General features: G+C 36.3%; 1 protein-coding gene across 1 annotated transcript; it reads left to right on the plus strand.

Annotated features, from left to right (window-relative positions):
- The first annotated feature begins 4382 nt into the window (after positions 1-4382).
- On the plus strand, positions 4383-14141 carry LOC122044226 (serine/threonine-protein kinase ATR-like). Its single transcript, XM_042604752.1, has 12 exons — positions 4383-4777; positions 4846-4949; positions 5032-5342; positions 5428-5549; positions 6652-6796; positions 6866-7396; positions 7479-7554; positions 8662-11516; positions 11595-12155; positions 12577-13194; positions 13273-13467; positions 13833-14141. The coding sequence occupies exons 1-12, from the start codon at positions 4470-4472 to the stop codon at positions 13998-14000; spliced, it is 5994 nt and encodes a 1997-aa protein (XP_042460686.1). The 5' UTR covers positions 4383-4469; the 3' UTR covers positions 14001-14141.
- Positions 14142-15401: the final 1260 nt, after the last annotated feature.

The raw sequence follows: 15401 nt of genomic DNA on the forward strand, positions 1-15401 counted from the left end.
TATTAAATATATGAATCTCTCAGTTAAAGAAAAAGAAAAAGATAAATAGGCTGATGAGGAGCTTACTTGGCACCATTAAATTATGAATAATTTCTTTTTCCGCTAATATTTTTATATATATTTTCTAAAAAATAATGCTAAAAATAATAATAAGGTATTTGAGTGTTCATGTGTATGGTTTGGCTCGATCAAAGCTTAGATCTTGACTCACATAGAATAATGAAATAGACGAGATGAGTGAGGTATATTGGATGAGAGTCTGTGTTCTCGATTGTTTTGATGAAACCTACCTGTACAATGGCAAATCCAATACAATTATAAGGCATAAGGTCCATGTTCACTATTGCTTTTATAGATGATCAATGTAACTATAAGCCTTTTAAGTCAATTCGAGCCTAGTAAAAAAAATCCTCTCCACCAACTACAGTCCCCTAATTACCTCCTCATATAATCATGGAACTATTGGTATAACAAATTCTACCTTTTATTACCCTTAGATGAATTCGAGTGGACGAGGGATATTACACGATAAAGAGTTCGGAGTGCAAGTTATAGGTTAGAACTTAATTGTCTCTATAGATGATCAACATTATCAATATAAGTCTTCAAGCGAATTCAATGGCTGTGTTGGAATAATAATAATAATAATAATAATAATAATAATAATAATAATAATAAATTGATTTGTTTAAATTTTAAATTAAAAAATATTTTTTTAAAAAAAATGTGAGAATTGAAATTTAACATGACGTGGTGGCTGGCTTGTACGCTCATCCATCAATTTAAATACATGATTTTAGATCAATTAATTACAATTTTTTATTTTCCAATTTTTTTTTTAAATACATATAATTGATGTAGTAGATGAGCTAGTTGTGACAAAAAACAAAATATATATACTTTTTTTTAAAAAAATTTGAAATAAAAATAATTAGTATTAAATATTGAAATGGATAAGACGTAACCATTTTTTAAAAGATGGTCTCCGTGATAATTAAATTCTTATTTTGTCTACTCGGTTTAGTTAGCCTAGGGTTTGATCCTTGATTATAATATATTTATTGATATATTTTTTAATAAGATGTGTAATTAATGAATACTGAACTTTTAGACGATCTGCCATAAGTCTTTTCTGATTTATTCTAGTGGCTGATGAAAAAATTTTGTAGGATCAAACTGATCATCACAAAGCTAATTGAGTTTATTAATTTTTTTACGGTTTACTTAGTCTAATTTATCTACTAGTCTTAGCTTATCTAATAGATCTATAACTTAATACACTTACGAAGTTTATACATATCGACGAAAGAGATTAATGAAGAAATGTTTAAGATTTGATATTCTCGTACAGTCCAAATTAATTAACTTAATTAATATAGATTATAAAGACACGAACAATCTTTTTACATTCTAAGTTGAAAAAAAAATAGATCATGACATAGTCATGTGTGAGCTTGTTAATATATAATAATATTATTATTTATTATATAATTTTAAGGTTGTTTATTTATTATTATTATTTAATTTTTGATTTCACAGCTAAAGCTTTGAAATGAGGCGTGGAGAACATGTAGTTGAGTTTCACAGCTAAAGCAAACTTGGACATTTATGACCCCCATTTAACCCGATAAAAATTGATCACGCTTAGCAAACTTATCTTTATATTGTGTTGCGTTCGTAATAGACATAACATGATTTAATGGATCCGCAATTTACTTCTATTTTAATTTATTTAATATATATATATATATATATATATATATATATATTTATATTAAATAAAATGTAGTTGCTAAAATTTAATGATAATATATACTATTTTAATAGTTCAAAACTAATTTAATAATCAAAATTTATAATTTAAAAAAATAAAAAAATAAAAAGGACACTATTTTTTAATTAGAATAGTTTAAAAGGTATTTTTTTTAATTTATTATCAGTTCCTTCTCACCTCTATATATTTTATTTTCTATTTTTTTTATATTTAATATGCTATAAAGTTTTTATAAAATAATATAGTTTATAATAGCGTTCATAAACATGAATATTACAATTACCATATTAGGGCATCCATGGTCATGCAACTGGCCAATATATTTATCTAATTCTTCTTCATTTTTATAGATACAAAAATTTAAAATAAAATATAATTCTTTTTACATGTAGCACATTTAAATTAGAATTTAATATATTTTTTTATCAAATTGAGTATGATTCTTTTTTTACATGAACAATCAATTGAGAATCATATTAATTAGGCTAAATTGATTAGCTTAGCCTGAATTGATTGGGTCAATCGATTCGATCTAAGCTAATCGATTGGTATGACTCCCAATTTATTGATCAGGTGTAAAAGGAGTCGTGTTCAATTGAATGAAATATATCAAATTTTTTTAAATGATGTTGAATTTAGAAAGAATTATATTTTCTTTTATATTTTTTTTATGTATAAGTATAACTAAGTTGGTATTAAATATATTTGGTTAGAGAGTGAGAATAAATATTATCTAACATGAGGACTGAGATAAAGTTTAAATTATGTAAAGGACAGTTTATCGTTATTAATATTGGGTTTAGGGGTTATAATACTCAAATGAGGTTAGAAATCAAAGTAGATGAGTATTATAATACCCCACAATAATAACGTTTAATTTTTTGACACGGTTGAGAACGAATTATATATATAAAAATAATAATAATAAATTTTAAATATAAAGAATAAAGATAATAAATGGATAATGAGACATATAAATAATTAATATTAATATTAACGTTATACTTATTATTCCATATAAAATGGTGACATATATTAATGCCCTATTACTCAGTGACTCCAGGACTGAGAAGTCGCCGCCTTCGTCTCCGTCTCCGTCTCCGTCTCCGTCTCCGCGTCTCGGTCTCCCGAGTGCCGATACGTGAGAGTTTTTCTCTACTTCATTTTCATAGTTAATGTGGTATGAGGGTTTGTCATGCATTTATATCTGTACTGTTCGACAGGCTAGAAAGCAAAGGTTGGAGAGAAACCCCTTTTATCAATTTCCACGTTTGTGCAGGTGTATTATGGATCCAAAATATACTATGGTCATTGAGCTTGCACACTGATGAAATTGGTTATTCTTTGAGCATTTTTTCCTGGTTTCTTATTTAGTATGTCTTGATTAGCTCTTAATTATATTATTACGTAGGATAAGTTTTCTTCTTGTATTTGGTTTTTGTGTGTACCTTTTTGTGGCAGCTGACATGATCCCTTTTTTTTACCTTGGGCTTTAATTATGCCAATTGACTTTATAACATAAATTCTGTAGGAACTTCAAATAATAGCATTGCTTCTTAAATATTGAAAGTCTTCTGGTAGTCCAGTTTATAGGCTTTCCAGAACAATTTCCCATTCTATGGGAATGGGGTGCACTATTAAATGTTTGCTTGAAATACGAACACTACCAAAGATTTTTCTTAACCTAGTACGAAACTACATCTGGGAGAGTATGGCAATTATTTTATCACAAACGTACATATCCACAGTCCTGATTAAAACTCCTCAAAGATAATGGACAAAAGAAAAGTTTCACATGGGTCTAGCTCAGAGGATTTGTTTAGGTTACAGAAGATATACTGTCTCCATAAATGTTTCTTTTAAGTTTACACAGCCTGATTTTGAGAGCATATGTTATCAGGTCTTTCATGCAGAGCACATTGCCTTCATTTCTCATATCCTGTCACTTTCTGTTGCTCACGTTCTTTACTCTAGCTCCTCTGAAGCATTTCAAACTCTTTCTTTTTTTTTTAAAAAAAAAATCAATAGGAATGAACTAAGTATGTTTGCTCAATGGATTCTCGTATTGAAACTGGATATAGGTCACATACCACTAGTGCTACTCCAGAATTGTTACAACATAAACCAATTAATTAGATCAAAATAAAGCATGGTTGCTAGTGACCTGGCCCGAGCATGTGTAAGGGCAGTAACTTTTCCTCAGACCCTGCTTTGCATTTCCATAGCCACATGAGTGCTACTCCAGAGTTGTTACAACATAAACCAATCAATTAGATCAAAATAAAGCATGGTTGCTAGTGACCTGGCCCTAGCATGTGTAAGGCAGTAACTTTTCCTCAGACCCTGGTTTGCATTTCCATAGCCACATGTATTCTTCCCAGGCCTGAAGAGTCCCATCCTCTGAAGCACTTTTAATTTATTCACATGTTGATACAACATAAGATGGATTTCCACAGAATTGTGTTATCTTATGCCTTCTAAGCTATGTTGTACAATACAAACTGGCTTTTGAACCAGTGATTCTGGTAAAGTTTTCTTTCTGAGAATCATCTTCTCTTAAAGCATTGTTGACAATGCTTTTGTTTAAAGAACACAGGCATAAATGGTGGGTGAACACAGGATCAGGGTTCTCTTGATTTGTTCCTTATTAAGTTGAGTGAGTTTTTCACCGTGTGATACGGAGTTGAGGGAGTTTATGGCCAACATTTCCAGCCTCATCCGCGAGTTGAGGGAGTTTATCTCCACCTCCCGATCAGCCTCCATCGCGACGTCATCCTCCCACGGCCAGGAATCTGTAGAGGCCAAGTTAAGCGGCGTCTTACCCGATCTTCTGCAAGCTTATATCATCCCTTTAATCAGTAACGAGAGGGAAGTTACAGCTGTTCTCAATCTGCTTTCATTCACGGCCCAGAACTATCCCGGTGTCTTCTTCCACGGTCGAGCTGCTGGCATACTTCCTGTAGTCGGCCGTCTCCTTCCATTCCTCACGGAACCTTCTTTCAGGTAGCATTTCCAACTCTATATGTGAAAACATTTCCAATGAGCATAACTAATCATTTTCGTCCCTGTAGTTTCCGCCATGGAGTCGTGTTCGAGACAATCGATTCTCTTCTTGCGCTACTCCGGATTGGTGAGCCTAAAGTCTATCGCCAATTCTTTTTGGACGTCATTAGAGGTACAGTTTGGTTATTAGAAGCGTTACCATCTACTGTTTTTCCAATTTCATTCTCTATTTCATAACTGGCTTCTGTTCACAGATGTTCCATACATTTCAACAACCTCAGATAGAGTTTCGCTTAAGTGTTTCAGCGAGTCCTTTGCTTTGATATCAGACTGCCCTGTGACGTTTAGTGAGCTTCCAGTTTGTTGCCGACCTCTGGATGGTCCGGGTGTATTGATTGTCCTCACTGACAAAGAGAGATGGCAACCATTTGCTGCATGGACAATTAGGCTTATTAACAAGTGTTTGATGGAAGGGACGCTCAATATGGAAGGTCTTTTTAATGCTTCTTTTGTTCATTCAGTCTGCTCTTTTTTACTGGGCTACGAGGATGCAACTCTGCATATGGTATGTTGGTTAATTTCTCAAGAACATGCTGATGAATTTACATTTTGTATGCTATGGTGATTTGTTTTTTTTTTTTTGCAAACAGGCTTGTTTTGATTTTGCACGAATAACAACAAAGGTGATCAATGCGGATATTATACCAGTTGAATATGTAATTCGTTCAATAGCATGCATATTGTGTTTTGATGAAAATAAGTCTGCATTCAGGTATGCACTTTATGTTTGATGTCATACTCAGTCTTTTAGGGAAGATTCAACCTTGCCTGTACAGGCAGTCCTCCAACGTAACTCAATTGGGTGGGCCCCGCTGACCCCCTTGAGTCACATTGTGGCACTGCCTGCACAAGTAGGGTCGAATTTTTTGTCTTTTAGCTCACCCCACCTAGTGGGATAAAGACTTAGTTGTTATTATTATTGTATTTTGTTCAGTCTTTTGGTTATTTTATTTCTACTTGTTATTATTTTTAGAAATGACAACAAATTGATAAATATGCACAAAAATAATGTCAAAAAGTAGTCATTCTTATCTACAAAATACACTCTCTCCATTTTTGCATACAAAGTAGTGCTTGATCTTGACATATAGTTTAATTTCATTCTTCTCATTAATCCCACAAGCTAGGTTGTGAGATTATTTAACTTTTCTACATGGGGTTTATAAAGACTTGATAGTTAACAAATGTAAAAAACTTGGAGGAGATTAGTACTGTAATTGAACAAGAAGTTGAGAAAAAAATATAGCACATCTGCAAGAAGCCAAGAATATGTTAATGGTCATTCAATCCTTGTCAACTAGTTAAATGCTAATGTGGATAGTAGTTTAGTAGTGCAGGAGAGTTTTTTGTAAGAACTTGAAATAGCTTGCTCATTAACCATTGATGATGATCTCAATTTTTTTTTCTCTCCTTAGATATAAATCATATAATTACCAAGGGGATAGTTTAGTGAACAATTCTATATAGAAAGCCTTGATTTAGCAGAAGCTTGCTGTCTTGTTTGTTTGAGACAATTGCAAGCTCTATCTTGCTACACTTCTTGTTTTAGAAAGTAGTAGTCCCCAGGGCGTAGCACAGATGGGGAGTGCATGGTTCTGTGGCTGAAAGGTCCAGGGTCGATCCCCGGGGTGTCACTGCCTGGGGTTAACGTCTCCGCTATGCACTTTCTACCTGTGTACCTGCATTTACCTCCCTCCATATCCGTGGGACCGGCTCTAGGGGGGCCGCTGATGTGGCGGTTCCACATTTTTTTTTTTTTTTTGTTTTAGAAAGTAGTACGTTCAATTCTCTAATGATACATTAATTCTTTGCAGAAACACAACATATGATTCTTGTATGGGTGCTTGCCTCCATCTGCTACATTCTTGTTGTCCAACTAAGATTATTGAATCTACAGCTAGTGAGATCATTAATGCTTTCACTAGATCCATATGTAGCACAGAGAGTCGCGAACTTCAGGTAAATTTATAATTAACTTTGTTTTTTTATTCGTTTTTGATTCTCTAAGTGACACTTGGGTTTCATCAGTTAGCTTTGTGTAATGCCTACGTAAGAATTGCTAAAAGCTGCCATCCTCAAATTTGGGAACCTAGTCTTCTTGTTAAGATGCTGTACTCGGAAATACCTTATCTACCCTTGATTCAATGTATCCAAGCAGCACTCTCTATACTAATTTCCAGTGATACTCTAGAAGGTGAAGTTGATGCTAGCGCATCTGTTGCTTATTTAAAGTCATCCGGGTTGATGCAAATCAGTAGCAACAGATCAATGGAAATCAACCCTATTATTACGTTCAAGATTCAAAAGATTGCAGAATCAAACATAGAGTTCACCTCAAATTTTCTTGTGGATATTGAGCAGAAGAAAAAGTTTGCAAATGAATTGTGGAATTCAATTTGTTCATTTCTTGCTAACTTGGAAGCTTCTCCACTAAAACCAGAAAGAACTATAACAGCTCTTAGTCTCCTTTGCCTTGCCTTTTCTGCTCACCCACGATCGAAATTGTCCTCTAGCATTTTCCATCAAAATCTTTCATGGATTCCTTGGACACGCAAGCAGGTTTGTAAATGAATATCAGAATGTGAATTTTTTTATTCATTCTCCATTATTAACACTCAACTAATTATTTTTTTTTGCACAGGCAAAGGATTCAAGCTTACTAGCATCCATTTTGCCAACCTATTTACATGCTATTCACAACATATTGTGTCTTCAAGGTGTGCACTAGTTCTGTCATTTTCTGTGTTGGATTGTATGAAATTACCAGCTAGGTTTATACAATTTCTTTTTGCAGACATTGTTTTAGGTCGTTAGTTCAGTCAAATAACAGGTTGTTTAGTTAAATTTTAACAACATTTCAAGAAATCACCTTTTTCGAATTTTAAGAAATGATAGAAGATACACACAAAAAGATTCATTTCAAAAGGATTAACTAATCAGAGGAAATAGGAGCAAGAAAACATAACCATAACAAGTCAATTCAAGGAATGTGGAAACAAAGCAATAAATAATATACACATTGCTCACCTGACTTTAAACCTTACACTCTGAGGTAGAATATACTGTTCCTTGTTCATTCTGAAATACTACTGTCCTTCATAACACTTGGCTACAAATATGCCTAATTGGACTGATCTTTTTGTTATGTTCACATTTTTATTCAGGCACACAAAAATTTTTAGTTTACCATGATTTGTTCTTTTGTTTGGCACACAAAACAAGCTATGTTAAGGTTGTGGATAGAGGATATGATAGTTGTTGGAAAGTTCAAGAAATTACTAACCCATACCCATGATACATAGCAACATGCTACCAGAAGTTCCAGAGTTTGTTAATGCATGTTTATTTGTTATGCTAGATTATTAGGTATACAACTGTTAAATATGAAATTAACATTAGTTTTTTCTTAATTTAACATACTTCTATTTTCTATTTCAATGTTGTTATAACGATGGCTGCCTAGGCCCCTTGTCTACCGTCTAAGCATCTGGCATTAGGATGACCGTCTATCATCTAGAACAACCTTCTATGCAATATATTTCGCCTTATTATTTGCTATTTTATATCCAAATTTTGTTCATTTTTGTAATCTTTAAGTCATGTTTTCTTTTTTTTGGTAGTATATCTTCAACATGTTGCTTATGATGTTACAATTGCATTTTTAATGCTCCAACAAATGACTTTTTCATGTTTCTGTAATTATCATCTCAGCCAACATTGTATTCACAAAGGCTATTATCAAATTTGATTTTTGGCTATTAATTCTAGTTTAGTTACCTGCATTTCTGAACACCAACTTGTTTAATTTTACATCAATGATTCAGATCTCGAGTCACGAGAAAAGTTGTTCCATGACGATGAATTCTTGACTGCTGTTGAAAGAAGCAGCAGTATATACCCAAAATACATAGATCTTCTAGAGTTGTTGAAATTGCCTAGTGAACTGAACAAAGTCATACATGAGGCAAGGGAATCAACATCTCTGAATGATCAGTTGCAAGATGCTGTTGATGGTCTTAATCATGAAAGTCTAAATGTAAGATATATGGTGGCATGTGAGTTAAGCAAGCTGTTGAATTTGAAAAGAGAGGAAGTTACTGCTCTTATTGCTGGAGATTTTATTGTGGATTTGGATGTTATAAGATCCTTGATTTCATCACTACTAAGAGGTTGTGCAGAGGAGTCAAGGACAGCAGTTGGCCAACGGTTGAAGTTAGTCTGTGGAGATTGTTTAGGCGCACTTGGTGCTATAGACCCAGCTAAATTTAAGGGAATATCTTCTGAGCGCTTTAAAATTGAATGCTCTGATGATGACTTAATTTTTGAATTAATTCAGAAACATCTTGCCAGGGCATTCAGAGTTGCTTCTGATACAATTGTCCAGGATTCAGCTGCATTGGCTATACAAGAACTTCTGAAGCTAGCTGGTTGCCAGGCATCACTAAGTGAGGATCTTACAACTGAAATTACTTTTTCATATGGTTTTGACCAGCATAATGAGATTAATATAAGGGGTCAAACGTTGTGGGATCGATTTTCTAATTATGTCAAGGAAATTATTGCACCATGTTTGACTTCAAGGTTTCAACTTCCTGTTGTAAGTGATTCAACATTTGTTGGTCCTGTTTATTACCCTTCAATGTCATTCCGGCAATGGATATTCTTTTGGATAAGGAAGCTTACAGCTAAGACAACTGGTCCACACTCGAGTATTTTCAATGCATGCCTAGGAATAGTACAACATGATATGCAGACAGCTGCTTTTTTGCTACCGTATTTAGTACTTAATGTTGTCTGTCATGGCACACTTGAAGCAAGGCATAGCATAACTGAGGAAATTTTATCTGTGCTTAATGCTGCAGCATTAGGGCACAGTGTAGCTACATTGCATGAAATTGCTGGCGAACAGAGTGAACTATGCGTACAGGCTGTTTTCACTCTTCTCGATAATCTAGGTCAATGGGTTGATGATCTTAAACAAGAACCTGCTCCCTCTTGGCTTAAAGTTAAAAGTGAAGCTATGGTCAATGTATCTGAGCTACTAGCGTCCATTCCAAAAGTTACTCTTGCTAAGGCTTCCTTTAGATGCCAGGCTCATGCTCGTGCACTGATGTATTTTGAATCACATGTCCGAGAGAAGTCCGGTTCATTCAATCCAGTTGCTGTGAGAATCAGATTTGATAAGCCTGAGAAGTCAAGTTCCACTGATTCACCCACCACAAGAAGTGATTCAGATTATCCCTTTGCCGATGAAGACATATCATTTTTGATGGAGATCTATAGTGGTTTAGATCAGCCTGATGGCCTCTCTGGTTTGGCTAACTTGAGAAAAACATCAAAACTGCAAGATCAACTTCTAATAAATGAAAAAGCAGGAAATTGGGCAGAAGTACTGATGTTATGTGAACAGGCTTTGCAGATGGAGCCTTCCTCAGTTCAAAGGCATTCAGATTATCTCAATTGCTTGCTTAACATGTGCCACCTTCAAGCCATGGTTACACATGTAGATGGTCTAATCTCTAGAATGCCACAATATAAGGAGACATGGAGCATGCAAGGTGTGCAGGCAGCATGGAGATTAGGCAGATGGGATCTGATGGATGAGTACCTCTCTTCTGCTGAAAAAGATGTAGCAGGCAATATCTCTGAGAGCATTGCTTCATTTGATTTGGGGATTGCCAAGATTATACAGGCCATGATGAAGAAAGATCAGCTCATGGTTGCTGAGAGAATTGCACAATCAAAACAAGCATTACTTGGTCCCTTGGCAGCCGCTGGTATGGATTCTTATGTCCGTGCATATCCGTACATAGTGAAGCTTCACATGCTTTGTGAGTTGGAAGATTATAGTGCTCTTCTTGGGCAAGGTTCATTCCTTGAAACATCCTTCACTTTGAATGATCCAAAATTTATAAAAATGACTAAGCACTGGGAAAATCGTTTAAAGTTCACACAACCATCTCTTTGGGCTAGAGAGCCATTGTTAGCCCTTCGTAGGTTAGTTTTCAGTGCGAATAGTTTGAGTGCTCAAGTGGGAAACTGCTGGCTTCAGTATGCAAAGCTTTGTCGTTCTGCTGGTCACTACGAGACTGCCCACCATGCAATATTTAATGCATGTGCCTCTGGTGCTCCAAATGTCCACATGGAGAAAGCTAAACTCCTTTGGTCTACTGGAAAATCTGATCAAGCCATAGCTGAGCTCCAGGCTTTTATCCCGAATCCAGTTACTGCTGTTGATATACAAGCATCAAAGGTGGACCGCGATCTGGCTAAAACCATTCTCCTCTACACAAAATGGATTCACTCTACAGGTCAAAAGCAGAAAGAGGAGATTATGAATAATTATGTAACAGTGAGGAAACTGCAACCCAAGTGGGAACAAGGATTATTTTTCATGGCAAAATATTTTGATGATCTGCTTGTTGATGCCAGGAGACGTCAAGAAGATAATCTTGCTTCCCGCACTGCTACTAGCTCTTTGAATGCATCTACTAATGAGAAGGCATGTTGGTCGTATCTACCTGCTGTGTTGATGTTTTATGCAAAAGGACTTTACTATGGGCACAAAAACTTGTTCGAAGCTCTTCCAAGATTGCTTACACTTTGGTTTGAATTTGGTAGCATATGTCAACGAGATGGTTCCTCAACCGATGAGTCTATGCAAGCTCTCTTCGTAAAGGTACTCGCATTTTTCTGTTCCATACTTAGTACATCACTACAGTCTGGTTTGTAATTATTTATCTGTCTTTTCTTTCAGATCTCAGGTATTATGCGGGGTTGCCTGAAGAATTTACCGACATATCAATGGCTAACTGTGCTATCTCAATTGGTTTCTCGCATCTGCCATGAAAATAAAGAAATAGTTCGCATTGTTAAGTGCATAATTACATCGGTTCTACAAAAATACCCACAGCAAGTTCTTTGGACGATGGCTGCCGTTTCTAAGTCAGCAGTTGCTGCTAGGTGCGAAGCTGCTGCTCAGATCATACAAGCTGCAAGAACTGGAAGTGAAAACAGGGACTTGTTTATTCAATTTGATAGCTTGATTGGTCACCTCATTAAGCTGTGCTTTCATCCTGGACAGCCAAAGTCGAAAACATTGGATATCTCAACTGAATTTAGTGCCTTGAAAAGAATGATGCCGCTAGATATCATATTGCCAGTCCAGCAGGCTCTTACTGTCACTTTACCCATTTATGACACTAGTCTTTCAGCAGATTCACCTAGTTTTGATGTATTTTCAACATCTAATCGTGTTATGATATCTGACATATCAGACGAGGCTGAAATCCTTTCTTCTCTTCAACGACCAAAAAAGGTACGAGTATTTTTCTGGTTTGCCCCTGCACAACTGAAATAAAAGCAAGTTATGCAGCAGTCAGTTTGATCTGGATGAACAACAATGACAACCTCAAAATTAAGTTGATGAATCGGTCCATTCACATTTCTCTTGCATAATGCGTGCTGAGCACTAAGATTACTAACCTGGATTTATCAATTTGAGCTCTGCTGTTTTGCATGTTTCTGCTAGGAAAATTCTAATTAAAAGTACATTATTTTGTTCCCGAACTGTTTCGTCCACCTAACAAAATATCATTGAGATGATGCATGGTGTGTTTATAGCTAATTCTTTTATCTGATCGTTATGTGAAAAACACTGGAAAATGCTGCTCGTCTCATAATATGTCCATTCCAATTTAGTAAATATTTGCTATAACGGTATTATTTTGCAATTGCAGGTTGTCTTTATTGGAAGTGATGGTTTTCACCATCCGTTCCTCTGCAAGCCAAATGATGACTTGCGGAAAGATGCGCGGATGATGGAATTCACCTCAATGATTAATCGTCTCTTTTTCAAATTCCCTGAGAGTCGCAAAAGAAAATTATATATCCGTACCTTTGCTGTGACCCCCCTCACTGAGGATTGTGGGCTGGTGGAGTGGGTGCCACATACGCGTGGGATTTGGCACATTCTTCAGGACCTCTACTTTTCCCGTGAGAAATTCGATAAACGGAGGACAGATCCTAAAATCAGAAACATTTATGACCGACGCAAGACATCTGAAGAGGTGATGTTGAAATCACAAATCCTCCCTATGTTCCCTCCTGTTTTCCACAAATGGTTCTTGACTACTTTCTCAGAGCCAGCTTCGTGGTTTCGAGCAAGGGTAGCTTATGCACATACCTGTGCTGTGTGGTCCATGGTTGGTCACATTGTAGGCCTAGGGGATAGGCATGGCGAGAACATTCTGTTTGACTCGACTACTGGTGACTGCATCCATGTTGATTTCAGTTGCTTGTTTGATAAAGGGTTACAATTCCAAAAGCCTGAGTTGGTACCTTTTAGGTTAACCCAGGTAAGGAATTAAATGCATTTCTTTATTTATTTTGAAGATGTTTTTCTTCTTAAATATATATTTTGCCATGGAGTACAGAACATGATTGATGGTCTTGGTATTACGGGATACAAGGGTGTCTTTTTAAAGGCCTGCGAAATTACCCTTTCAGTGCTGAGAACAAATAGAGAAATGTTGTTGATCATTTTGGAAACTTTCTTGTACGATCCCTTGGTGGAGTGGACAGAATCACACAAATCCAGCAAGGTGGAAGTTCAAAATCCGTACGCACAGGTGGGTATCCATATTTCTCTATGAATTCTTTGCCATTGATTACATAGCCTGGTTTGGTCTATTATTTCAAAATCCTTGATTCTTTATCATCCAATTTAGATGAAACGGAAAGTTCTTGCATTTCTTATAATCCATACTTTATTTACTTGCTTGGAAGTAATTAAAGCCAATTTCTCATATTTTGTTTATGACATTGTATAAATGTTTAAGCATGTACACATGTATGGACACAAAATTACTTAATCTTATTTATTTAACAAAATAAGGAGAATTCTTGATTGATGATGATAATGCATATCTGACATTTTAATGCATTTATGTTAAGAAAGTTATCTAAACTCTTTTCAACATTTCATATATTTCAGCGGGCCATCAGCAATATCAAGGCACGCCTCGAAGGAATTGTGGTTGGGGTTGGAGCCAGACCTTCTTTACCATTAGCCGTAGAAGGGCAGGTCCAGTGCCTCATTAAAGAAGCCATCTCACTTGGAAATCTCGGCAAGATGCACATATGGTGGAGAGCTTGGTACTAATAAACTAACCCCTTCTGTGAAACTTTTTTTTTCTTCTCCCCTTTTGTTTATAGTTTCAGGTCAAGTGGTGTAAATATCTCCTTGTGCCTTCATTGTTAAACGATTCCGTTAACACTGTTCTTGGCACTCAATTTTAGAAATATGTGGAGCTTCATGATTTCTTCTTACTTTAAATTATGCATTTATTGTTTTTTTAGTCTCTTTTTTAGGAAGGAAATAACTTAAAGTTGAAAAAAAAAGAATTATTAGTAAGCTCGAATTTTTAATTAATTTTAAATTTAGAATTATAGTTAATTTTTAATGTTTTAAAGAAAAATTAAACGGTCTTAGTAAAAAAAATAATATTTACTCTTTGAATCTTTCGCAATTTAATTTTATTTTATTAGACAATTTTATATTATTTATTGGTTTGGATTAGCAATTATATATAATTAGTTATATAAATTAAATTTCAACCTCCACCCTGTAGGATCGTTGCAACCGGCTAGAGGGGGGGGGGGGGGGGGGGGTGAATAGTCAGCCAAATTAAAACGATCATTCTCGAACTCTTAAACTAACACTTGTAAAATAATGTAAGCAGAAAGTAAATCATAAAAATCGAGACACCGGATTTGACTTGGTTACAATCGGGGAGGTTGTTAATCCAAGGAAGATGATCGCACTAAGAACTCCTTCAGGTGGAGAAGCCTCTTACAACGATGAAGCGCATAAAACATAAGCTTAACTACAGAGAGAGCGTACAAGTGTAGAAAGAATGAATTACTTAAGTTGTTGAAAAGCTTCTGGACCAAGACTATATTTATAGCCTTGGTCGGGGTGCCTACAAGGGTTTCGGGCGCCCTGGGGATAAAACTTTATCCCCCAACGTTCAGATCGACTCAAAACTCGATTTGGTCAAAAGTCAAGGTCCGAGTGCCCGGAAGGGTTCCGGGCGCCCTGGGCTGCTCCGGGCGCCCCGGAGCCAGAAGTCAACTCCGGTTGACTTTTTTTCATCCGGGTCCACTGCTCCGGTTCAGTTCGCCTCGATCCGGGTCTTCAACTCCGCATCCGCTCGCATGGGTGATCTCTGCCATTCGGAATATGGCTCATCCAAACCCAAGTTCGGGTCTTCTCGAGCGAACTTCCGCTCCGGCTTCTCGTCCCTCGGAATCATCGCGTGTTTCCTTCTCGTCCGCCAGCGTACTCATCCGCAGTCTTCATCCCTCTGTCGCACCTCGTGCCGGCCTTTTCGCTAGCTGCGTCTCTTGCTCCTTGAGCAATCTTCCGCTCCGGCTTCTCGTCCCTCGGAACCACCGCACGCTTCCTTCTTGTCCGCCGGTGTACTCTTCCGCAGCGCCTCGTCCCTCGGACGCACCGCGTACCGTCCTTCTCGCTAGCTGCGTCTTCCGCTCGACTACCTGT

Source organism: Zingiber officinale, chromosome 2A, assembly GCF_018446385.1.
Source record: "Zingiber officinale cultivar Zhangliang chromosome 2A, Zo_v1.1, whole genome shotgun sequence".
Classification (NCBI taxonomy): Eukaryota; Viridiplantae; Streptophyta; class Magnoliopsida; order Zingiberales; family Zingiberaceae; genus Zingiber; species Zingiber officinale.